The sequence below is a fragment of the Apteryx mantelli genome, chromosome 22 (assembly GCF_036417845.1).
Source record: "Apteryx mantelli isolate bAptMan1 chromosome 22, bAptMan1.hap1, whole genome shotgun sequence".
Lineage (NCBI taxonomy): Eukaryota > Metazoa > Chordata > Aves > Apterygiformes > Apterygidae > Apteryx > Apteryx mantelli.
In genome coordinates, this window is record NC_089999.1 from 10,015,067 (window position 1) to 10,041,642 (window position 26,576).

Genomic DNA, 26,576 nt, shown 5'->3' on the forward strand with positions numbered 1-26,576 from the left:
ATAAAAAAGGCTCTGATTTAGTAATCCTTTTACTTTTTAAAACTTCTGTGGGGCTTTCTCAAATATGGCCTTGATAGCCCAGTTCTTTGAGTGCTCAGTGTTTTCTGCCAGGACTGAAGAAGAGGATTCTCAGACTTGAAACGTGGCATTTTTAAGAAACTTGTCAAGAAGGCTTACAGTGTGATTAACTCTACTACATTAGTTTATAGCAGAAAGAGCAGCTGGGTCAGTTGTGCTCATGTGTCCTCTTCAGTTAAATGCTGCCAAAACCTCTGGGCTCCTTTTTCACGTCATAAAATAAATTTCTCAGAATAGAATTAACCAGAAGTTTTGCTCTGGGGATTTTTTCCCCCCCCTTTTCCTTATGATACGCTTGCTCTTTTTCTGTGGGGCAGTATAAGCTAACCTTATGATTAGGATACATTTAGCTAGAAGTACTTGTATTTCGAGTAATCCTCCCTACAATTTTTGATTTAATTTTCCAAGGTGAAGCCCAAACAAAAAAAAGACTTTGCCACCTTGTCCTTTCAGCCTTTATTTTGGCCAAAAAGAGAAAACGGTGTTTGGGCTGTGTAATCCTTTCTAGAGGAGGACTTACGTTTGAGAATATACTGCTGTCAAAGCTTTGGTTATCTTAAGCAGAGGACAATTAAAGGAGGAAAGGTTTGGGAAAATGTTTGGGTTCCTTTTTACATTCAAAAACATCTTTTCTGTCTGTAAGAGCTCAGTAGTATGAGCAGAGACAGCCTTAAGTTTTCTTGATCACAGGTCAGGGTCTAGGCATAGTTTGAATTAATGGGATTTTATATTGCTAGTAGCAGATGACATGGCACCAAATTCCTGTCATACACAGATTCAGACTGAAGTAGATTGTACCTGCTTGTATTAGGTTTAAATCATAACTAAAGTCTCCAGCTGTGTTGTCTAAAAAATTGTTTTGAATATTTTTTGCATTGATGTCTGGAGAATTTGACTTTGTCACTGTGTCACCATCAGTTAATTAATATTTCTAATATGTTGTTCATAAATGGGGTAAAATGTCTGTTCAACTAAAGGTAAAAACATGCCAGTTCACAAAGACCTGAAATGGAATTTTATGTTCAAGTTAATTGAGTAACTAGGCATTTACTCCAAACGTGGAAGAGTTTGCTTTTGCTGTTCTGTTTAAACAAATGTCATGTACATTGGATCTTCTGTTGGAATAGAATGAAAACAGGGTATTTAGTAGCAGGCCAAGGTTCAAACACCGAAGGGAATACTCTGCTCTTTGTCAAAGAGGCCTTGTCGGTGTAGTAAACTGGACTACGTTTTCTGCTTTTTCTTGAAATTGAGTTTTATCTTTGCTTTAAAAAAATGGGATCTATTCTAGGCCAGCATAAAACTTCCTGTAAGAGAGAAACACGAGAGACATCTACAGATGGATTATGAATATTAAATTTATTACAATAACAGTTTACAGTACAAGGCACATACTGATGACTTACAGTGAGCTTGCAACACTTGTAACTAAACAGCCACATAAATTAATACAGGTGCATCATGTACAAGTTGGAGGGAATACTTAGTTCTGTACAACTAAAACTCCAGTTTAATTCTTTTACTCCTTGTTTGTAAGGCAAACGTTCCGAATTTACTGGTTTCATAAGTTCCCTTTTCACTGTGCAGAACAGAGGGTGGGATTTACTCGTGTGGTAGGTTAAGTGGAAGGTGAGTTGAAGAGATGAAAGAACTTGTTTGCCTCAAACCCTTTTAATTGCAGTGCAGCCCCTTTGGTATCAACTAGGTTTTTGACAAAACTTATGTTTATGGTATGCCAGCTTATTGAGCTACCTGATAACTGTTAGTTAGTCTAAATTATTTCAGATGGATATGTAAAAGGAAGAAAAAAGGAATCAACAATAAAAATAAATGAAATCAATTTCTCAGTTTTCCAGCCACTGAGCTAAACATTAAGAAATGAAGTGATCATAAGAACAAGATTTAGAAAACCTCAAACTAATATGCCATTAAAAAAATGAATGGGAACTAATGTGACTTGCATATTCAGCTTTTGTAGAATGAAAATATAGATCTATTTTATCTGATTATATAGCAAGACATTTTTAATCTACTTCTGGAAGGCTCCTTACTCCCTGTTCCTGTAGAGACCACAAATTGGATTATTCTGGTGAAAAGAAAGTAAATATGTAGCATTGCTAGTAATCTTTGGACTGCAAAACTCTAAAAATTTTTTTTTCTGTGACTATGCATGTCTACATTGCTTTTTGCATCTTCAAAGGATTTTAAAAATCTCTGCCACTTTCAGTACATCTTTAGAAAAATTTCTTTATCTCATTTTTCAACTGAGAAATTCAAGCAGAAAAAACTTGCTTTATTTTACACTGTGACTATTACAGTGGTTGTATTAAGATCAGGTCTTCTTGGCTGACTTCTGTTCCACTAGAAAACAGTGGCATTTCTTGGGCAGTTACTCAGCATTCTGTGTTAAAACCACCCAGATAGTCAATGTCTGTTGTATTTTACTGTCTAAATAATACAAATTAAAGGTGTGTCTTTTGCCATTTCAAATGCTGTTGTAAAGCCATAACATGTCAGTAGTATTGAGCACTAAATAGCAGTGATTTCTGCAATTATTACTCTGTAAATTATTCCCTTAGAAGTAATGTTCCTAGTTTCAGTTTGCTTGCAAGGGCTAGAAGAGAAACCTTTGACTTTGATGCAGATGATGCTCATATTTAACCTAACAGTCTTTGTCCCCACCTTCTCCCTTCCTAATAAAAGGTAGCAAGCAGAATGTCTGTTTAAAGAGACTTTTGCAAGTGGATATACATTAGTGACTGACAATCAGAACTGTAAAAAAAAAAAAAGGGGGGGGGGGTTGGGGATGAACCTAGCAGGAAACAGTATCAGCCCTGGCAGGAAATTCCACTTGTAATATATGTCTATTTATGATATTTATCCATTCGGGGGGGGGGGGAATTTAGCATTACTCGAACATCACTCTGAAGAATGGAGAAGGTGGAGGTTTTTTTCCTCCTTCATTTCCCATAATTGATACTAGATGCATATGAATACTTTATTCATCTTACATTGTCATTTCATATCTATTTTTCAATTAATAAACTCCAAACTGAAAAGTTTAATTAAAAATTCAGTAATTTTCTGTTTGGTACCTTAAAATCTTAATGGTGTTCTAATATTAAAAAAAATCTCAAACTGTTTCTCCCCTACAATGAAGCCAGTTTTGAAAGTACTTTTCAAAAATACTTGAGTTATAAGCTGTGAAACTATTTTTTATGAGTAACTGTCCAGTAAGATAGATTTATTACATTTTTCTGGTGGCAATGTAAGAACATATTCCCTTTTTAAAAATAATTTAGTTTAGGAATCTTTTGTTAGTAATTTAGACAGAACAAATCATTGTCCCTTTAAGTTCTTTCCTTATTGGAAGTTGGGCTTGAGACCCAAAGATAAGTGAACTCGGGTCAACGGCTGGAGTGAGAGGCATACCTCATAGGAGGTATCTGCACACCTAAGCAGAAAAGCCTTGTCGGAAGTGATGAAAATGTTTTCAGACTGAAAACACACCGCAACTGTATTCCTCTGGCGTGGTAAGTTCTTTGCACCAATGTAAACTTTTCAATAGGTTTCTTAATGCCTACTGCTATGAATGCATATATAGCCTTGTTATTTTTAGCATTACATCACCTAAGTAGACCATGAAATACAAAAGAGACTTTTATGCTCTATTTTACTTGTCTTAGACTGTTATAATATGTGGTAGAGTAAAAATACAATGCAAGTGTTTATATAAACGATGACTACTTAGGTTTATCTAAACTTCCGTGTAACTGCAGCAAAACTGTGGTCCTCCAACTGACTTGGCAATTGCAGTCAGTCTAAAGGGCAGTTACCTTTGGAAGGCACATGTACATATAAAGTATAAAGAGATTAGTATGGGCATGGAATTTAATTTGTATATCACTGCCTCAAAATTTAATATAAATAAACAGTTCTGATCAGAATCAATCCTGCTGAACTCAATTTCTAATTTTAAAAAAATATATCTCCTATTCTTCTTCAGGGTGAAAACCAAATGTGTTCACATTAGAATATGAGCTAGTAAATCTTCAAAGCAGGTTTGTATAGTTTGTTAAAAGTAATTTCATCAGCCAGCCAAAGGGATTACTCTAAGCCTTAGTTCTGCACAAGGAAACAACAGAAAAAGTCACAGGGTCTAGCAAATTTTAGCTGTGAAATTTAATTTAAAAACCACAACAAACAAAGCAAAGCAAAAAAGCAGAGCTTTGAGGGTCCACTTCTTGGCATCTGAACTCAAAATAATTCATTGTTTCTTTGGGAATATTAAGTCTGTCGGTACAATGACACTGAATATTTAGCTTAGTTATGAAAACAGTATAGTAATTGCTAACAACTTAAATGCTTGTCAAGTTCCCCATGATAAGTTGTTGCTTGATTGGGTCTAAAGGAAAGCAAAAAGGATTTAAGACTTCGAAGCCTACGTTACAAAAAATCATGGATTTTTTTTGTAGTATTTGGTATGCAAAAAACAACTAGCAGAAACTGTTATCATCTACAAAGTGCAGTAAATAAAAAGGAGGATAATGCTACCAAATATGTTTGCTGCCGTACACAGAGATGTATATAGTGCTGTTCAGGATTGTTTCTTACAAGACATCTTCCTCTGTCTACCCCACAACAAACCTAGAGATTGAAGGACTTACTAATTTTTTTATTTTTTTTAGTTTATAAAACCCTGTGTTACTTAGGTAATGTATGGCTATCAAATATTTTCGTATTCTTCAGTGTAGTTTAAGCAGTTAGAACCTTAGAAGCAAATACGACATGGCCCAGTACAGACGATCACATTGAGGAAGATACAGGAGTACTGCCACAGACTTGCGATTCTAAATCTAATCCTGCTGATACTCATCCTATAGCATCTTATGCAACCACGCATACTTGCAAACAGCCCCGGTGTCCATGCATGGAATAACTGTATTCCTGTGCATACAGACATCCTTGTGTTTCCAGAATAAGTAAGTTCTTCAGTGAATACAGTCTATTTAGAAGTGCACAGCAGATTTCATTGAATTGCTTGGATGTATGTGCTGGAGGCACCGTGTTTCCAACTGCCTGTTGTCAGTGGCAGACTCCATGAAAAACTCCTCCAATTGTTGTCTCAGCTGGAAACATAATTCTTTGGAGGGGAGAATATGGGGAAAGTTAAATTTTATGCTTTCCCTCTCTCCCACAGAAAATAGGTCAACTTAAACTGCATTCATGCGGATGTCTCCAAATGGAATTTCTGTGGCTGTTTCTGGAGTAATGCTTTTCAGAATACGCTGTCAAAAAGAAATCAATGTTAGAAAATGATTAATTTTAGAGGTAATATATAACATTACAGCCCTTTGAAAAGGGATTTGTAATAAAAATATGACTCTATTTATTTGAGTTACACCTCTTGAACTACCACACAAAGATGTTTCAGGCTCATGTTATCTAAGCACTATGAAGACAAAGTGCTGTAGAAGCACACAATGTTATTTATTAATTATTTGTAACAGGTATTGTCTGAATCCAAGCAAGACAGATTTTGTATTAATGTTTAGGACTTTGTAATTTACTTGAATACCCTGAACCACTTGAACATATTCTCTCTGAACTGGTATTTACCTACAACTTAAGAAAACTCCCCAAATGTCATCGGAGGCTGCTATAGATGTATGACAGAGAAACCTTATTAAGTGTGGAAGAGAAAAAGAAATTTGTTCTCATAGACATGCCCAAGGGAACTATCTTTCACTGGTATTTAGTTGATACTGTGTCGTGTGTGATCTGTAAAGAAAGCCCCAGTTCACCAGAGCTTAAAAAAATAATCTGGTTTAATATTTGGTGTGAATATGTCAATGGCCTTACCAAGGCCTGGGATATTACTGTGTCACTCAGTGGGCAGGGGACAATGAGCTACCAGCTGACTAGGAACAAAGCAGCAATAATCCTCAAGTTCCAAGGCATCAGACCCTGGCAAGAGCCACAAATGATGTTGATTGATAGAACTCACGTCCTTCCTAACAGTCAAATAAACTTGAATCATCAGAGCATATCAGATACCTCTTTAAGTGTTCCTGGAGTGATGATCAACCGATAAACCATGTAGATTGGAATGCAGATGACAGAAGAGGTTCCTATGCAATAACCCACTACTGTGGTCCAATAGGGATAATTATAATCAAAAAGCCGTAGCTCAGGAGGATTGGACAGAAAGCTGCAAGTGACAAACTGGAAGGAAAAAATGTATAAATACATGTATTTTGATAGCGCACACTATTTTAGGGAACTCTCTGCCCCAACATAGCATTGAACTAAAAAAAAAATGAGTAGGACTTGAAAAGGATTAAACACATATTGACATTGAAAAAATCCCAAGAGTCTTTAGTATGGATTAAAAAAAAAAAAAAAATTGGGTATCCGACCTTTCCTTCAGAGACTTTGATGAACTCAGGAGCTTCAGCATATAACCCAACCAGTAACTGAAAGGAACAAGGTAAAAATTCCTGTATGGATTGTTTATTCCATAAATAAGTATGCTGATGGTTCTTGCCTAAGGAGCATTAGAAAGAAAATACAGGACCAAACTTGTTTACTTAAAGGAAAAAAAGATGGTTAGATGGACAAAATCAGATTAATCAATACCAGTATGTAGAATTTCATCCAGTTACCCTTGTATTGAGCCCTATAACTTGATTCCAACTAAAACATTTCCTCCAGAAAGGCATTGTCTGAAATTAAGGCCATCAGAAATGGCACGTGTACCATTCTCCTTAGCCATTTGTTCAATATTTAACTACTAACATGGTGAATTTTCATTTGTCTGAATTTAACTTGTAGCGACTGTATTGCTTTTTTTATGCTATTCTTTACTGGGCTGAAGACACTTCTAATACCCTTTCAAATACTGTCAAAGTGCTTACACCCGGCAATCACATGAACTTTCAATTTTCTTAGTGATTGATAAGCTATATAGATTCCATTTTTTCACTGTTACATATTTTCTCCAAACTTTATATCATTTCTGTGATATTTTCCTGTCATGTTTCAGTTTTTCAGTAGCCTTTGCAAATGTTAACACTAGTTTGGATACAATATTCTGGTGTTAGCTAGATTAATGCTATTAGATTATTTTCTTGTGTGGTGTTTATGGATCCGAAGATCACAGTGGGCCTGACATATAAATGGCCTACGAATATGGTCTGAAATGGCAGCATTTAATGTAGCTTTTTATTTTGTCATTCAGTTGAATTTTACAATGATCACAAATCTCTGCTTTGAAATAAGTGTGATTAAAAATTAATACTGTACCAACTGACCAACTATGTGGAAATAGAATTTTTTCCTTAGGACATGTTTTAATTCTTGCAACTTGATTACGCCTGTTGATCTACTCTCTCCCTGCTTTTGACTATTTTAGAATGATGTATTAAGATATGCTTCTTAACAGTTTATAACTCATTCTCATCCATTGTGTTGTTTCCTTCTTCCATAATCTTACTGAGCATGCTTTTTATTTTGATATATAGTATAAGTGTTCTTTTAAGGTTAAACAAACATTGCATTATTCTCTGATCTGAAAGCGTGCCTACACCTATTTTATTATTTTTGTCATTTTTATCAGAGACCAACTTTCTTAGGTCCATAATGAAGGATTTAGGGAATGAGACGGTTTTGTGTAATTCCAGGTTTGTCCAGCTTGAATGAGGTTGTACTGTTTCAGGGTTCCTACAAGCACATCTGTTTCTTGGTACTACTATAAGTCTTCCTGGTCCCATGTGTTCCCAGCAGGAAAAAAATGTGTAATTCCATCTTACTTAGAATTTGATTCATTGTCTTCATCCTGCATATGCTTCATGACTGAGAAATTTCCTGTGAAGCAGGAAACTTTTTAGTTGAATATTACACAAATAATATTTGTGACTATCCTTGGAAGGAGCTCCAACTCCATTTTCACAGGGTATCATCAAAAGACCAGATTACCAGCAAAATTTCCATAGAGAAATAACAACTTACGGGCTTTCCTTAGTTTAGTTTAGTTTCCACTGAGAATACAAATAGCTTTGCCTAGTAACCACATCACCAAAGCTGTATTCCTCTCTGTTTGTTTTATTGTTTTAGGATCACAAAGAAGACCGTAGTATAAAAATTATTTGTGGTGTCACACATCTATTTATAGCCTTTTTTTTTTCAACAGGTAATAAAATGACAATCAGTTAAACACATTAATCATTACAACAGTGTTTTGAATTCACTCTGTAGGCCTTAAGTCTACATTCTGTGCATTATAAACTCCATCTTGACCTGCTCCGCTCTCGCTAAGGCTAGTAACAATAAAAGACGGTATGAACTAATTTTGGATCAGGAAATGAACACTTTATGTTAAAATGTTACCGATAATACTGCCAAGTCAAACATTGGGACAGTATTTCCAATTCTGAATTATAGATATATAAAGGTTCCCATTTTAAGTGGGATATTCTAAAGTTGTCAGTCAGCAGTTACTGAGACAGTAAATATTTAATTATTATCTTGGTTTTCCTCCCCTGACAGTATGTTTCATCATCATCTTTTATTGTTTTATTTTGCTGAGGTAAATATAAAGCAACAAAGCAAAGTAGCTTTGTTCACTGAGGAGGTTGTTGAGAACCCACTCTTGTTTATTAGTTCATCTACAGAAAAACTTAAAATACTGATTTAGTAACTAGACCTACCAGCATTTTATTGGATTTCTCACTAATTGAACATTTTTGGCTTAACAAGAATTGTTGCTAGAGAACTTTACAAGAAAATTCTGCAATTAAACTTTTAAAACTCTAAGGAACTGCATCGTTCAACAGTAATTTTCTTGTGCTGGGAAAAAGGGCTGTAAAGCAAACTCACCAAAAGGAAGATGGGGCTAATCGCTACCCAGCAAACTCGCCAGTACCAGCCTGGGGTAAAGCCTAGCATTTCTTTCACATCACTGCAAAACTGGGTGATGCCTGTGGAGACAAGTGAGAGGAGAGTGGCAACAGCAGAAACAAGTTTTTCATAAGTAGGTGTACTATGCACAGCAAATAAATTTAGAATCCATGATGAAATAGTGTTTTGTCCCCATAATTCTTAATTACATTAAATCTTTAATTATTCTAAATTAGGTCTCTTGTTACTTTTGGATGTCACTGTACTTCTGCCAGGGAACAATCAATAATAATTCTCACAGATCTGGCAATACATAAACTTTTTCCGAGACATCAGTGGTCCTGTCTGCAGAAACAGAGGGAAAGCGGTTCTGCAGGAGCGAAGGGAATCTCCTTGGCATTGATTGTCAGCAGGGCAGTAAACTCACCATAGAACCAGGCCACAGCAACTGATTCCAGAAACACCACTGTTAGGACAGCTGGGCCAGTGGCATATTCTTCAAACAGCTTTACCACATATGCGCCTCCCTAGAAAGGAAATCAAATTATCAGTGAACCAAGGTTTGCCGGTGATGGCAATTCTGTAATACTGGTTTTTGTATTGTTTCTGTCCGGACCAGAGCATTCACGGATGTGCAGTTCAATTGGTTCTATTGCTTCGTGGCTGTTCTTGCCTGTGAAATCCTTGCGAGCACTGCTGATCTGTGTGTCCTCCCTCTCTCCTTGCAAACGTATTCCTGCCATACAGAACAGCTGAAACTGAATCTGCTGGCAATTCTGGTTGGATTTTAATTAATAAATGAGATTTGATGGGATCTCTGCTTTTTGCATGCCTTCTGCAATGGCATCTTTCTCCAACCTGAGCCGTTGCTACTGAACAGGAAACCAATAGGGTGTTACTTTACTTTCTTTCCCTTGGGATCTAGAATCAGTAAAGGAGGAAAGCTTTGTGTGTCAGAGAGGAACTAGGCCTCCTGTTACAGTAAATGCTTTAAATGAGGAGGGAGTTGTACATAAATGAGTAAGTGGAGTGTGAAATGTCACAGGAAAGTGAAATATTTTTCCATGTCCCTTACGATCATTAAACACTTAATTCAAAATTTTGCTTGTTATGAAAATGAAATCCCACAAGTGATGAAGGTGCTATTTAGGTGTGACTGACCGTGCTTTCTTGCCTGCTTTGATGAGGAAGATCCAGGAAATTCATTGCTAGAAATTTCTAGCAAACACCCCAGCAAAAGTCAGTTACAACCATTTCTATCAGATAATTTGAAATGTTTTTCAAACACTGGGAAAATGAAAATAACGATTTTTAAAATTTGTAAACAGCTTTGTAGCTTTGGAGGAAGAGAAGTAAACCATGTATGAAATTCAGAAGGTTGTCTGCTTAGTGGTTTAGCAGTTTGAGCAGTGGCTGGGTCATTTATGATATGCAGCACATCAGAGTTTTGCTGAATTGCAACATGGTCGTTTTGCAACACGTTTTCTAGTGAGTGTTACTGTTCACACTCATTCCAAATATAGATTTCTAATGCATAAAGAAAATAGTTTGGAGATTTAATCCGACTTCTTGAAATTCTATTCAAAAAAATACTACCATCTCCAAGGTGTAATCTGCAGGAAACTGCCAGTAAGCAAATCTGAGGAGTGGGTAAAATACTTACAAATGTCAGGGTTGCCAGTGACCCCAAAAAGCAAATGATGGTCAATCCAAGGACAAACAGTTCCCTGCGTTTGGCCCAGACATGTGGGAATTCATCGAGTACTCCAGTAATCACTCCTTCTAGTCCTGCAAACTGAAAAGCATGGAAAAATCAATGGAAAACAGAAGGCAGCCTTAACAAGAAAAAAGACTTCAGAGCACTGAAACACTGGTGCTTTATTCTGCCTGTAGTGTTGGGATGGCTGTTGCTCAGACTATCCTTCAGAGTTTTTTAGTTCTTTAAGGTGGGGCACTTCTGTAGGAAGTGCTTATCATTTGGGGAAGAACTCTATTACAAGTAATAAGGTGATGATAAGTAGTAAATGGCTTAGTAAAACCAAGGTTGTGACTTCAGCTGAGTTTAGCCATCCTGGAAGGAATGGACTCCCAATTTGTAAGAACAGACTCACATGGCAAAAGATTTTTAGAACATCTTTTTGGAATGCTGTTGAGAAGGCCACATTCAGTTCCTACCTTTTAAATCTAATTAGTGTGAAAAAAATCCAGACTGTAGTAATTAATTTACAGGTTTACAATTACAAGACAAAAGGAACCTGGAAGGCTGCATTCAACCGGTAGATCATGATTCAAGTGCTCTGCGTTGTGTTCCCAGGTCTGCTACTGATTGTCACATTGTGACTTTGACAAATCACTTAATTTTATTTAGGCCTCAGTTTCTCCAACTTTGAAATTGGAGTAGGAGTTGCTATCTTACAAAAGGCATATAGAGATTAATGTTGCTATCCTGCTTTAAAACCCTTTAATGACAGCACAGTATTTGTAACTCTGTTTCTTCTGATGTTTGCTGGGATAAGGCCATCCACCAAGTGCTATTCATCCAGCTCGCCAGATCTGCTTGCTCAGATACTGTCTACTCACCGTGCTGTCTAATCCCAGCGTGAGTAACATCAGGAAAAATATGATGGCAAAGAAAGTTGAAGCAGGCATGTTTGCAATGGCCTCAGCGTAAGTAATGAAGAGAAGGCTGGGTCCTGATATTAAAATGGAGAATTGGAGATAATTGTTAGCCCAGCTGTGCTGTGAGGAAGACAGGCTGTTTCACTGTACCATGTTGTCCTTCTAATGGAAAGCTTCTTCCCCCAGGCTATTCTAACTGCTGTGTGCAGTTAGTTTCAACCAGGTTTGCTAAGTTGTATGCAGTATGACTTCTGTATCCTGTTCCTATAGAATGATTTTTAGCTGTACTGTACATTTATACCCATGCCTTTGACATAAAATACTACCACATCCTGAATTATATGTCAAATATTTTTCATAATTTGGGCCACTTGCTCAAGCTGAGATTTGCTGCCCTGGTCCTGCCTTTTTAGTGACTCAGTAGTTAGAAAGTGAAGGCCTCTCTCAATCCAGAAGATAATATACAAATATACAAAAAGGTAGCCTACCAGTATCTTTGGCAACCTCTGATACATCTTCATTCCTCATTTCAGCCATGTATCCAAGCACAGTGAAAATGACAAATCCAGACACAAAACTGGTCACACAGTTCACGGTACTGGTAACCAGAGCATCTCTGCAACAGAAGACCTAACTCGTATCAGGGACTCGGCATCTGCTGGAAAGGATAGTTTACTAACAGATGGGCTGAGTTACTGATCTGAATAGACTTTTGCAGAAACTAGAGGCATGCAGTGAAAAGAACAAGCAGCAGGTATGAAAAAAGGAAAAAGAACTACTTTTTCTCATTACTTTTTCTAAGGGAGAACTTCAGACAGATGTTGTAACATTAGTCTGGCAAACTAGTTTGAGTGCTGGAATTATATTGCAATTTTTAAAATATAGGAATTACTGTAGAAATATTAAGGAATTGAGGAATTTATTTTACAAAATATAAATATGAATCCTTAAGAAAATGTGGAACAACTGAAAATTACGTTTCAACTCAGGACTCTAAAGTCATATCCTAACTGACTGCAGAGATGAAATAATTATAATCTGTTTGTTTGGCAGTGGAGTAGTTATTTTCTTTTCACAAGTTTCTACATTTTAGTCTCATTGCTGTAACTGGTAGAGATTATCTCTCTTTAGGGTAGGCACAATGGAGAAGAATGTTTTAGATTGCAGGTTCTTTGAATAAACTTTTATCTGATTTATATGTATACAGGTCTGACAGCTCAATGTCCTTCACCAGCACTGTTTCTTTTTCATAAATGCCCACACATATTTTTTAACTCAGTTTTACTTATAGAATAAGGTAGAACTCACTGGTAGCAGTTGTTATGGAATTTGTTGTAGCTGGCATAAGCCAGTAGGACCCCAAAACCTGGACCAAGGGAGAAAAAAATCTGAGCTGCTGCATCCACCCAAACCTGAAAAATAGTTAAGATAAAGGAAAAAAAAAATCACATTAAAAAGACTGAATAAGTTTGGCAGATTCAGAATATTACTGGCTCTACAAAACTCTGTTTCACTAGTCTGCCTGTATCCTAGGCTTGGTCTAAACCATTGTGTTAGGCATGTGTGTTGAAATGTATTTTTTGTAGATTTGTGAGAGGTCTAAATATCCACTATACTTGTAGTGTCTTTGCTGTGCTTATTTTCATTGGTGATGTAATCAGGATTTACCTCAACAGAATTTCATCATAGGAAGAAATGATACTGCATTTCTTTACACAACATTGTAAGTACTCAGTGACAATTTCACTTCTGACAGCATCTTACATTAATTCACAGTGATTTGCCTGTATTGAGTTTAACAGCTTTTGCAATATATAAGGAGCTTCCTATCCATGATTTTGCAATGGGTTTGGCCCATCTTTCTTCCTCCAAACTCTGTTCTGTGCAATAGTCCGGTGTTTGGCTGTGCAGACGGGTCGGCCAGGCTAGCCAGTAGATGACTGCTGCCCATTTTTTTCCTGGACTTACAAAAATATATTTGACAGTGTGGATGCAGTTCTAGTTCTAAGGACTCAGTTCAACTCTGGTGAAGCCTTGACAGACGCAAGTGTGATGATCTTGTTATGAAAAGGCTGTTGTACTTGAAAAGTGGCCATAGCCTTAATGAGTAGTGTTTCTAAAGTACTAATATCAGTTCTTTCTGAAGGTGAAAGTCCTCATTCATTTATCCTCTTTTGATTGAAACATGGAGTTCATTGCAACTCATTTCTAATATTCTCATTTGTCGTGTGAGGCCATCCTGTACCATCCACAGATAGAGCTCTGTCATCGTCCAGCACACAGATTGCAATCTGCTGTCCTCACTTCAGATACATCCAATACAATATCAATGCCCTTTATTGCTTTTTCAGAAGATGTGGTCCCCTATTGGAGATGCTGCTTTATCAGAGACTGGTGTCTTTTCATTTCCTCTTCATTCAAAACTCTCCATATCAGCTGGGCAACAGCAGACTTGCAAACATTAGAATTTTTAATCTTTTTATTTGTAGTATTTATTGCTTTGGACTTTTTCTATTATCCTACCCACTAGAGTCTTTCATATGCAGTGAAGTAAATGCAGCCTTGAGCCTGATGGACTGCTTGTCATCCACAGTGTTCAAAGCTAAATCAGATACTGGAATGTCTGGGGTTTTTGGTTAGCTTAGTCTTCTCCTGACTCCTCTCTTCTTTTCAGATCTTGGTGGTGTACGCAGGCCTGCCTCATTTATTCCTTCTCCACATGCATTTGCACCTGTCCACTCATCATTGTTTGAGTCATGCTTCAGTTGGTGGATAGAGACCCTCTCTGGGCTTATCTGCCAAAGCTTGTCACAAGACGGACATCTTACATTTCAACTCTGGTCACCTGCACTATTTGAATGCAGGCAATAAATTCACTCACCAGCCTGACAGTAGACACCACTGGATGTGGGAAAGTCCACCTGAGTATGTAATGATCCTTTCACAGTCAAAAAACCCTGCAGCTAATGCAGTTGTTAGAGGTTCGTAAACTTAGTTTGCTCTGTGTGACTATCATAGGCGAAGGGTTGTGTTGCAATGTGGTAGCAACTATAATAGCTCCTTGCTCAATGCTGGGCTGTGCCCCATTTTCCTGGTGAAATATTGTTTGGTCACTTGTTTTCTTTTCTTTTTATTATATCACTAATGATATTCAAACCACTGTATGGGAACTCTACTATTAGGACAAGCTAAATCAGTGATGGACTTAAAAACTGGAATAGCAGAATAGAACCAGAAATCCTCTCTAATCTTCAAAAAATCTGTATGATTATGAAAAGAATAGCACAACTGTTTAAATGATAGCATGAAGCTAGCCTTTTAAGTCTATGCTGTCTGTTTAATCATGCTCTGTACTGCAAATAGACATGGAGATATATGTGCTGATATACACACATATATATAGGCTGATGTATATATATAGGCTAAAAGTGAATCTCTTCCCTTTTGTAGTGTTTTTTTTTTTTTTTTTTTTTTTTAACCTCAGTGGCCAGGAGTTTCTGCCAGTCAGGTTTCAAGTAGTAGAGGACACCTCTCCAGGCACCAGGCAAAGTTGCACCTCTCACTAGCAGGATGAAGAGTATCACATAAGGGAACGTGGCAGTCACCCATACCACCTGTGAGGGAAAACACTGAGATAGCATTTGCCATGGGTAGAAAATTAACAGTTGATAATGAGAATAATGAGTTAAACAAATGATAACCCTTAGCATTTATAACAACTTCATATGAAGTTCTCAAAGTTCTGTAAATGGGCAATTTATGTGTATATAACCAGGCTTTATCTGGGCAGGGTTATTCTTGTCCACAGAATAGTGACATAACTCGTTGTTATATATTATTTAGATAACAATAGCAGTCACTCTGTGCTAAGTGCTTCCCAAATACAAGGAGATGTAATCCCTGCCCTGAAGACAGTCTAGGATAACTTTCTGTCATGTTAATCAGCTCTTTCAGAACTGCCACAAAACTGTACTATACCAAATGATTTCTGTTGCTTTTGCATTCACCTTGCCAGATGTTTTCACCCCTTTCCAGATGCTGAAGTATACAATGGTGAAGATTAACAATAAACAGAGGGTCAATTGCCAGCTAATGCCCCCCAGGTCATCCAGTCCATTGGACCTATGCACCTGTAGAACTTGGCGGCTGAAAGAGAAAAGCACAATATAGGTATTTTTGTAACAAATACTTAACATAAGTATGCTTTGAGCAGTTGTTCCCAAACTGTGGTCTGAGCATTACTAGTAGTCCTGAAGCCTTGGTAAGTAGTCTTCAGAGCCATATTATTTTTGATTTTTTTTTAATTAAAAGCTTTATATTAATGGTACACCAGTGATGATCAATGATAAATGATGAGAGCTGATAATGGCCAGAAAATTTGGGAACCTCTGATCTAAAATGGAAAGTTAAAGTAACCCTCCCACGGCCTATGCTTACATACAGCTACAGATGTTGTTATTTGAACAGTTTAGAGTAGAGTACCATTAATAAATACCCCTTCTGCCCCTCCAGAGAAAAGCTTGCTACACGTTCTGCCATTCTGTCTCATATTACTGTCTCCACTTACATGCACTTACGTATAAAATTCTTCTGCAGGAGAGATGGAGTGTGGGGCCCAGCTGACATTGTCCTTGCTGAAGTAGTTAGTGCAGTTGCCTGTATTCCAAGCATTTGTGCAGCTAGTCCAGGGCAGCTCCGTTGTGAAGGAGGATATGAGGTAGTAAAAGGCCCAAGCCATAATGGTATTGTAGTAGGAGGCTACATAAAGATCTATTATACAGATGGCAAAGCCAATTCCTAGTAAGGTAGGAAATAGTTACATGAGAGTGAGTGTGAGTGTAATTTTTAAGGCTAGAAAGAGAAGGAATTGGTTATTCACATCAACTACGATTAGTAACTGTCTCGGGCATCCCTGCAGGAAGGACACATACCCTGTCAAGTGTCTACAACACTGGAATTTCTAGTGTCTTCAGAAAGACTCAGGCTCTGATTGCAGAAAAGCATCCTTATTCAAGGCAGAAAATGCTTATATAGTTTTTTCATCTGTTCCTAAAATCTGGAATTTAGGAGTACACATCTCCCACTTCAGTAAAAAACAAGGACAAAACCAGTGCTGTAACACTGGGAACAAGGATAACAAGCGTATAGAACAGGTCCTTCTACTCTAAAAGACTCCTTGATAGGATAGCAACTGAACAGATTGAAGATGGGGAATAATTTCTTTACAATATTTTTGAAATAGAAATTATAGATCTTTCTGCTTCCCTGTTTTTAATTTTGTCTTGGATTCAGTTATGTTGTATTTGCTTCATTAATTATTTTGTTTATTTTTTGGATTCTTTCTAGCTCAAGAAACTCTAGCTTTCTAGCAGAGAAAGGCCTCTTTCAAGTCAGTTGGAAACTTGCGTGTCGTACATGTATATGAGAGTACATGTATATGAGAAAGTACATGTATATGAGCACACACATCTACAGATGTACATAAAGCTTTATGAAAGCTTTCTTTGCAAAGCCAAAATCCTGTCTAAATTAGCCTTACATTGTTTTTGAAGATTTTCAAAAGTTTTTTTCAGAAATTTCATCTTTATAGGAAAACCTTCCAGTTATTCTGAAAGTTCCTAGTAATTTTCCATTTTCCTTCATTACCTTTGAATATGGGACAAATTTTTCTCCAAATTGAAATGCACCCATTCCTGTGGTACTGTCCTAGTGCTAGCTCCATGTAGAAGAGAGGAATACCTCCAAAGATGGCCATAATTGTGTAAGGGATGAGGAATGCTCCTGCAAGAAAGCAAGCAGATGATTATAACTTTCCATAGTAGTTCTCTTCCAGTAGTGTCAGCACTCCATAACCAACAGTTCCTTCTCCTGCAGGGAAAATGCATATACCCTCCCCAGCCAGTGTGCCATGCTGAATTACCATGGGATTTCTCTTATGAGTAACTACTTAGCCGTGTGAATAAGAAGGAACACCCAGGTGAAACTTCTCACATTTCTGTAGCAAGTATACCTAGGATTCACAAAGACTGTACTGTCTGTCTTGGATACAAATTGTGAGATGGGATATATGTAAAATAATTAATTTCTTCAGTAAAATGCCTATGTACATCACGGAGACAAAAGTCTCTCCTTTTCAAGCTCTCCTTGATTAGATTTTATATTGGCTGAAATGCAGCGAGACTGAGACCTAGCATTCCTACTGAGTGTTTTGACACGTTGATTAATTTGGTTTTAAATATTCCTTGTGTCAGGGCTTCAGTCTCTTCTCTTGGGAGGTTATTCTGCACTTAACCAACTCTCAATTTCTAGCTGTACTGATTTTTCTATCTTGCTAAATAATTTCTAGTTATCCTGTTCCAGTATTCAGTCTGCTTGAAAGACTGGTAATTTCCCCATAGTCATTTGTCATTTATGATATTAAAATGAGCCACTAAGCTCATCCATTTATAAGCAAGGAAGTTCAGTATTAAGGAACAGCATATAGAACTAGTCACTGACCTCCTCCATTTTGATAGCATATATAAGGAAATCTCCACACATTTCCCAGATCCACTGCATACCCGATGACAGAGAGCAGAAAGTCAATTTTTTTACTCCAGGTCTCTCTGTCTTCTAGCTCCATCAGCTGCTGCTGGCCTTCTGCTCCACAGGTGGTAGACGTGGTGGTTGTAGTGGTGGTTGTGGCTGCTGGGGCAGTGCACTGGGCATCTTCTACCTCTCCCATTCCATTGCAAGGAACAGAGCTCTGAACCCCTGAATAACCATTTGAGATCTGAGCTGCCTCCCCTTTATCTCCCTGGCTGGGGTGGACTTTATTCCCATCCTCCATTAGTCGCAGAGCAGATTTAGGGTTTCTGACCAGAAGTCTGTTCTCTTTACAGTCTTCTTCATTACAGTCTGAGACATCTTTCTGGGAAGTCAGGGGCTGGGTCTCATTGCTTGGTGCCTTTTTTTCCATTTTTCCAAGAGATTTGTTCTGCTTACTTGCAGACAGACAGCAGCAGAGTCCCCTCGTGGCTTGTTTCCCCACTCTTTTATTCCCAGTGCTCTTAGATTTTCCCTTCCATATTTAAATCCACTGGACTGTAGGCACGAACACCATCTAAGAAGTCAAAAACAGTTTAAAAATGCATTATAGGGCTTGCTGATGATGGTAACTTTCTAGTTACAACTACCACGGATTCTGTGATTAAAATACATTTGGAAATAAGAAGCCGTCACAACATGCAATCTGAATCATTTAGCAGATAGCTAAACTAAGTGATCTACAGAGAAAGCTGATAGGGAGGAGGTAACCTCTCTCTTCTACACTAGAAGTCTGTGCACCTGGCTTACAACCACTGAGCCAAATTTGCTGGGCTTCGTGCATTGCTGGGCAGCTCACAGGCAATGCCGGTGCTGCTCTCACCTGCTCCCACGTCCCCCCTCCGAACACCGCTTGCACAGCCAGGGAGCTGGTGGAACTGCCAGTTTGCACAAAGGAGGGCAGAGTTTGGTGTTTGGCCTGACTTCTCCTTTTCATAAGATCGTCCTGAGACTTCTAGCACTAGTTTCCAGATTCACCCAACTTTAAAGGAAAAGAGTTATTTAAACAAATACTTAGATAGCAATAGATATGCAAATTACATTTCATGATCATCTGTCTTCAGAAATCCCACAGTGCCTGCCATGTTTAGCAACAGAGCTCCAAGACTTAAGTGAAGGTTTAGAAAGCTATTTAAATGTCATTGCATTTACATAACTAACTTTTGAGGTTCAGTCAGTACTAATAATGAAAAAAAAGGTCAGGAGACTTCAATTTGGTTGTTTTGAATCAGTAAGAAATAACTTGTGGATTCATTTAGGACAAAACCTGTCCCTGGTTCCAGACCTGGGAAGGGTAGTGAGCATGAATCCTATGCTATGATGTGCCCTGTAAACAAAGAAACAGGCATTGAGAAAATCCCTGGCTTTACCTTCTTTCTTCGTACGTACTGGAAGAATAATCCAGGAGAGGTAAACTGTTCAGAAAATAAATTAAAAAAAAAAAAAACACGGATAAAGCAATTTGTTTTTCCTTGAGAACACAGAACAGAAAAAGAATCGTGATTTAGCTGGTCACATTCTGTTTTCTGCTCCTTTGCCGAGGTAACGTAGCTGTCCAGCTGCCCTCACTCAATGAAATCTCAAAATAGGAACTGATCCTTTGTGCTGTATAGCCTCTGGGGCGTTAACCTTGCTTTCTTTATAGCTTGCACGGTGTTACACAATCTACACGATGCCACCAAATATTAAACGACAATAATTACATCTCATTTTTCCTTTTCAAAGCATTTTACCACAGTAAATATCATTATAACATCCTGACCAGAAGAATAAGCATTCTTTCAGTTTTAACTGTTGGAAAAACGATAGCGGAGAGGGGATACTATTTGCTCAGTGCCAGAATTATTAAAGCTGAAGGTGTTCCCTGCTTCCAGCCTTGTGCACAGACAACTTGTTACACCCCTTCCTAAACATTTATCTGTGCAAGCAGAAAGAGAAGGAAAGCTACAAAGCTGCAGAGCAAACAGGGTGATGTTCTCAAGCTAGCAGTCTCTGGAAGGTGTTAAAACTTCCAGAAATCCGTCAGTTCTTCAGGCTCACGTTCTGTGTTTACTGAGATAATGTTTGTTTCATCATATAACACGCAGTGCATCATTAATGCTGAATTCCTGCGATAACAGTACTTTGTTACTATTAGTTAATCATCCACAAACAGTGAAATGTCTTCGGAGTTCCAGAAAAAAGATAATATGGCAAAGAACAGTAGTTTCTGTTTTACCTGTAAGAGTATAAAAACCCAGTGTCTTTGGAGTCCAAAACCTTCCAAATGTCTCAAAGGAGCTTGTATAGATGAAAACAGTCCCACCACCACTGATAACATAAAAATCCTAGGAAAAGCCACAGACAATCCTTCTCTCCTTCTTGTATAGAGCATATTAAATAGAATATTGGAACGTGGAAAAGTAACCTGAGCTCTTTTGGACTTTACACCTCTGATTCGTAAATGAGAAAGCAGTAAAGTATGTTGATTTAACTACATTATCTTGTAAGACTGAATTTTCTATACCTGAGACTTAAGCATTTAATGTATTTATAAAACACTATTTTCTGCACATAGCTAGTTCTTGGCACATCCTATGCTGAGGAGAGATTCCTGAATGTATTGTTGCTTTCCTGCATGTGTGACAATCGAGTTCGTTGTCTTATCCAATTCTGGGTGCCTTCCGGTCTTCTCCAGACCAGAGGAAAGTAATACCAAATCATTTAAAATATTTTTGTATGATTTTCAGTAGTTTTAATCTCAGAGCTGTGAAATAACTTGCAAACTTTCCAGGGCTTCAGCTGGGCTTTGCACTAATCCTTTCTGAAAGAGAATTACAGCTGATAACCATCATAGGAAATCTCTCTGGAGTGACGGACTTTACGGCTATGTTCATGGAGGTGTAGCTGGCACGTGAAAACAGCATGGTTACAGAACCGTAGGATTTCAGTATCCTGAAAAAAATAAACTTTAGGTTACCTCACTGGAGAATGCCCTCCTTGTCCCTTCTTGTTACAATTCAAAGAAAAAATACATATCTGAAGGAATTGTAACTGCTATAAACAGTATAAACAGCTGCAGAACTAGCGCTGTGGGAGGCTGAGATGTATGCTAAGCTCATTAGGGAAAATTATGCTGGTGCTGGAGGATTTAGCCCACTCCAACCTCCACTTAATCTCCGTGTCCATCTCTCTGTGGTTACAGGATCTAATATAAGGAATGGTAGTTTATTATGGTTTTGTTCTGACCTGTTGCAAAGGTTGCTGTTATATAAATACATATCGGCTTCTTATCACCAACAGAATTAACTACCAAAGAAAAAGAAAAGGAAAAGAGAAAACAAAAAAAGAAAGATAGCTGTGCCTTCATTTAGTTTTGATCTGTGCTTTGTAAATGTGGCTTTGCTCCTTTAGAGGTCGTGTCTGAGACGTCCCTCTCTCCAGTAGCTCTGAACAGAGATTACTCTAAAGAGCAGCTTCTGCTCTTTAGAGTAATCTCTTCACTGGTACTGTGCTTTCCACAAGCGCGTGGAAGGTGCCCCACTGCCAGCACCGTAAACTGCACTCCTCCTTACGCAAAGAGTGACTAAAGAGGAAGGAGGCTTCTCTCAGTTCCAGGGAACCTCTGCTCTGCCCTAGAGAAGCACCAAGTAACAAGTGGAACCCTTCTCTGCTTTGCTTTTTTGTCGAACATGCTAGTGTGGATAATTGAATTCATGTGTGTCTAGGAGCTAGGCTGAAGCCTCCAACACAGTTCACATAAGCCAAATATTAATTAAATGATAATTTTTGGTTACTCCCCCATAGAGCTAAATTTGAACCGGTGCTGTAGATGTAAAAGGCCCTGTATCCCCCTTGATAAACAAAAACAACTCCTTTGCATCTAGCAAAGCAATCCTCTAGGAGCATCACTGTCCTGGGGTCCAGTTCCATTCTGAGCAGGGAATGGTGGGATTGAGGGATCATTGGCTTGTTTATTTTCTGAGGCATGTTAGTGACCTCTTGTGGCAATGTGGGGATCCCTTTCCTTTAATGATCCACCATGCAATGAAACAAATCTTTCCAGAACTCTAATACAAGCTGATTTTCCTGTATTCTGGAAAGGAGAGAATTGACTTTGAATGTGTTTAGGAGATTAAAACAATCAGGTTGAGGTGTAGCAAATATTGGATGCTTCAAGGGAGGCAAACGTCAATAATGCCTCATGTCACCTGGAGAATACTTTACTTACAACGGGGCAGCAGTGCAAATTTCTGACTTGCTGAACTCCTCAGCACAAGGCTTGTTGAGCCACAGTGTGCATGACTACAGAAGTTATTATTTGTCTTCAAATGATCAAACACATTTTAACTCCCACAGCTGCAAAATATGTATATTTGCATATATTTCACTTCAAACAATTTTTTTTTAATGTGCTGATTTAATAAACCAGCACTTGCTGGAGTACCAGCCACTGACTGAGTTACAACTGCATTCCCGGAGGAAGATTCTCACACTACTGCTATCGCTCACAGTGCTCCATCTGCCTTACTTCTGTCCACTTACATGCTGGCAATTACAAAGAATTAAGCTGCTTTGAACTCTAAGACAAATTTACCCCATATTCTTGGCAAACAGACCAAACACTTCCCTTATTTCCATTCAAAAGTTAAAATTATTTCTGCTAAGTTGACCTAAATCTCATTTTTATCATGAAGTATTTAAGATGGTTAAAATTATTTAGCTGCTCGACTGCCTTTCAGTAAAGATGCAGTTCGCACCAGCAGTTGTATGTAAACGCACAGAGTTTGTGGAAATTCTTTTTATCTAGGAAATAAAGAAAAAGTTTGTATGAGGATAGAAATCATGGATCCTACACAGAAAAATGCCATATGGTTTATCTGTAGGTACTGTTCTCATCTCTGAGCCACAGTATCAACTCTGACCATGTGACAGGCACATACATGTGTTTTTCCAGATATTTGATTCTAATAAATATAGATGTAAACATTCCTAGTCTTTCCCCATACCTCCTCACACAGTCCTAGTCTGTCTTCTGCACAGGATGGGAGGTACGTGACTTGGATGACAGTGTGAACGTTGTAAAGATTATCCCTTCTGACGTGCTTTTGTGGACTAGTGAATTCCTATTTTGCTACATGTGAGGAGTGAGGGAGTATACAGTCGTCTTAAACTTACTTTTCCTCACATTTTGCACAGGCTAGGAATTACACTTTAGTCAAAATTTTACAGGATAGCTTAGATGCTCCAATATGAGGAGCTGTTAGAAAATAACAAAATTTCAGCCAGTTAAATCTTGAAACCAGATTGCACTGCATTATGATGAATTTTACCTGCTGTTTGTCCTAGATGAGTCATATTTAGAGTTCATAACTCAAATTTATGCCATTTGCTTTTGAATGTGTTTACATATACTGATTTCAGTAAGAAATGAGTACCTAGAGTATCTTTTTCTATTAGCTTGTTTCCATTAAGCAAATTGATAGTAACTGTGATGGATTGTATTTCAGATTTCTAAAACTGATATTCATAAATACATAATAAGATGATACACAGTCCCAGCTTTAATAGGGCTGCTGGTAACCAGAGAATCAGAGATACTAGGTGCAAAGCAGATATAAGCTGACATCTAGACCATCCCTCAACAACTAGGAATTGATCTCTTCAGTTTCTTTTAGCTATGCTTCATCTGTTTTAAAGTATTCAGAACTGATTTTTGATCAAGAATGATCAAAATCCACTGAAAATACTGGATTATTTCCATGCATATCAGATCTGATCCCATTGCCAATGATTTTAAATGTAATTGGGTTTCATATTTCTGCACATCACTATAATACATATCTTATAATAAATTTACAGTATATAGATGGCCAAATGGATCTTGTATATGAATAATTGCAACTGTCCAAGGGCTGCCTCACATTCTTATTAAAACAGAGTAGAGCTGTACTCAACAAGTAGTCCCTCAGAAACAGTGACCCTTCTGGGAGAATAAGAAGCTACTTACCAAAGTAAGGATGGCATAAGTAGCAAGCTTTCTTCAGTTAACCTGTGTGTTCCCAGATAAGGTTAAATATAGGTAAGATGTAAAAGTAGTGCTTCTAAAAATGATATTATTGGGGCAATATCAACTTGTATTGTGAATTTTATGTCATAATCTTGTCCATCTTTCAGTCTGAAATTATAGAGTAGGCAGGAAACAGATACCAATAAAAATTATTGAGGAGAGGCACTGTTTTATAGTGGGAATGCTGCCAAACTGATGACAGTCATTTAAACAACAGGGTGAGGGGGGAAAAAATATACATTTTATGGCTGGAAAGTGTCCACGCGCAGTGCAAGGAAACAGATAAGCTTAGAAGGAATGATATTCCTTTTGTTTTTTTCCTCAAACTATTTATATACACATGAAGGAAGAGTTGTAATAGAGCAATTATCACCAAATAAATAGAGCTCTGTTCCTTAATATGATTCTGCATAGGCAAATTAACGTGCACAGTCTGTCAAGAGACCTGTTTGCTTACTCAAAAGTGAAAGGTTGACTGCATATGTGTGCCAGCATGCACGTATCTACACTTACACTTGCAATGTTTTTACCTAAATAAAGTAAAGAAACAGTCACAAGTGTTCCCAGATGATGTTTCTTTGAAGATACTCGTTAACGGCAATTTCCAAGTTACAACCCCATTATTCAGGCTCCAAGCTCTACTTAAGTGTTTTATGAAACACTTATCCCATAGATGGGCTTCATTATGTTGTATTAGTTGTATAAAATACAGATTACCAGACCTACAGAGCTGCACAAACACATTTTTGGACAAGAGTTAAAACATTAGCCTCAGAAAAAACACTAGGGTACAGAATCAACATTTCTTTAGGCTCTTAATGCTGTTCCTAGTGAAAACACTGCAGCTTGAACATTTCCTTGCAGGAAGGCAGGAAAGAGATTAAATATGCTGCATGTTTCCATGTGTGGAAATAATTTGTTTGCTTGTTTATTAAATTTCCAGCTTGGGGGCAGTTTTTGTTAATAAGTATAACCAGTTGAAACTCATCTACCCCCGTTCAGTTAGAAAATGCCCCCACAACAGTCATTTGCCACATGCCAAGTTTACAAAGTACTCTCCAAGATTATGCTCAATCCACTCATCAAAGACTCCAGAAGACAAAGCATAAGTGCGTGAGATGTTTTCCTGATAAAATGCTTGACAGCTAACAACCTACATTTAAAAAATTCCACAGACATAATAATCCCAAGAATCCAAGCCCAGTGAATGCACCATCCTTTTCCCCCAGGCTTTCTTAACATATCAAAACATGTTTTCCACGACTATTTATATATTCAGTTACATTGTACTCCTCACTTAAACTTCTGTATTACTTAGCAGACTAACCCAGCAAGCCAGTAGGTTTCAGCAGTAAACATGATTGACTATACATATGTTCATGACACACTCTTCAGATTTATTGTTTATAATAAATCTGTCCCATTGAGTAAGATAATTTACTATGCTGGAACAGTTTACCTTTTAAAACATAATTCAATGTGGTTAATAAAATTTACTTTATCCTTTTAAAATAAATAACAGTTTGCATTGATTTTTTTTGCTTCAGATTCTACTTCTTCCCTTTATTTTTCTTTTGTCGTAGTTTAATGTTTTTTCAAAAAAATTAAATAATTTTTATGTTCACAATACAACTATATGGACTGCCAAAACTCTAATTTGAGATTGTCATAACATGTTCTGCTGCAGGAATATGACTCTTAATATCGTAAGTGCTGGACAAGTGCCTGAAAAAGGCAGAGGAGGGCATATAACATCAGAAAAACAAGCAAAAGCATATAGTAAAAAAAAATCAGAGCAAACTTTCACCAAAAATCAAAGCATTTTTTTCCAAAGTCCTGTTAGATTTGTATTTTCCCAGGTTTTTTTAAATTACTTTAAGACCTTAAGAGTTAATTTAAAAATCAAACAATCAAAAATACTATATACATTTTAGACTGTCATTACTATTACAGAGTTCATAACCAAAGTTGAAAGAGGTAATGAAGAGGGAAAGTTAATGAAACTCCGATGTCTGCTCAATTCAGAAGGTAAGCTCTGGAGACAGCCTTCCAGGAGTCTGTCTGAATTGCATAAAATACTTTAGATATCTGTGTGTTAGAAACAAAATTATAAAGTACCTGTCCTTCGGATGGGTTTGAAGTGCTTTCCCAGGAGTTATCCAAGCTCGAGTAACCCCAACCCCACGTTCACTTCAGAGTCTCGGAAACGCAGCCTGTGGGCAACTCAGCATCTTGGTGAGGTTTTTGTACACCAGTCCCTCTCACATGGTCTGATTTCAGATAATCTGCTGCCAAAGAGCTCTTTAAGAATTTTTGCGTCACTTTAGTCAAATAAACTTTATGTTTC

The 26,576-nt window shown here is 37.6% G+C and overlaps 1 protein-coding gene across 2 annotated transcripts; it reads right to left on the reverse strand.

Annotated features, from left to right (window-relative positions):
* Positions 1 to 1,418: 1,418 nt before the first annotated feature.
* SLC6A4 (solute carrier family 6 member 4) lies at positions 1,419 to 26,550 on the reverse strand. 2 transcript variants are annotated; one of them, XM_013953895.2, is made up of 14 exons: positions 26,348 to 26,550; positions 18,094 to 18,697; positions 17,242 to 17,376; positions 16,173 to 16,392; positions 15,603 to 15,741; positions 15,075 to 15,209; positions 12,904 to 13,007; positions 12,084 to 12,211; positions 11,557 to 11,669; positions 10,640 to 10,771; positions 9,404 to 9,503; positions 8,956 to 9,056; positions 6,136 to 6,303; positions 1,419 to 5,366 (listed from the first exon to the last, which is right to left on the reverse strand). In XM_013953895.2, exons 2-14 carry the CDS (start codon positions 18,551 to 18,553, stop codon positions 5,292 to 5,294), a joined length of 2,010 nt encoding a protein of 669 aa, XP_013809349.1. In that variant the 5' UTR covers positions 18,554 to 18,697; positions 26,348 to 26,550; the 3' UTR covers positions 1,419 to 5,291. The 2 variants fall into 2 exon arrangements, with proteins under 2 accessions (XP_013809349.1, XP_067165563.1); XM_067309462.1 differs by lacking the exon at positions 15,075 to 15,209.
* Positions 26,551 to 26,576: the final 26 nt, after the last annotated feature.

Excerpts from the sequence above, each read along its gene's own strand:
- SLC6A4 (XM_013953895.2), bottom strand. The coding sequence starts at position 18,553 with ATGGAAAAAAAGGCACCAAGCAATGAGACCCAGCCCCTGACTTCCCAG. Across the intron at positions 15,210-15,602 it reads GGGTGAAAACATCTGGCAAG|GTGGTATGGGTGACTGCCAC; the intron begins GTGAATGCAAAA and ends TTTCCCTCACAG. Across the intron at positions 12,212-12,903 it reads TTCCATAACAACTGCTACCA|AGATGCTCTGGTTACCAGTA; the intron begins GTGAGTTCTACC and ends CTTCTGTTGCAG.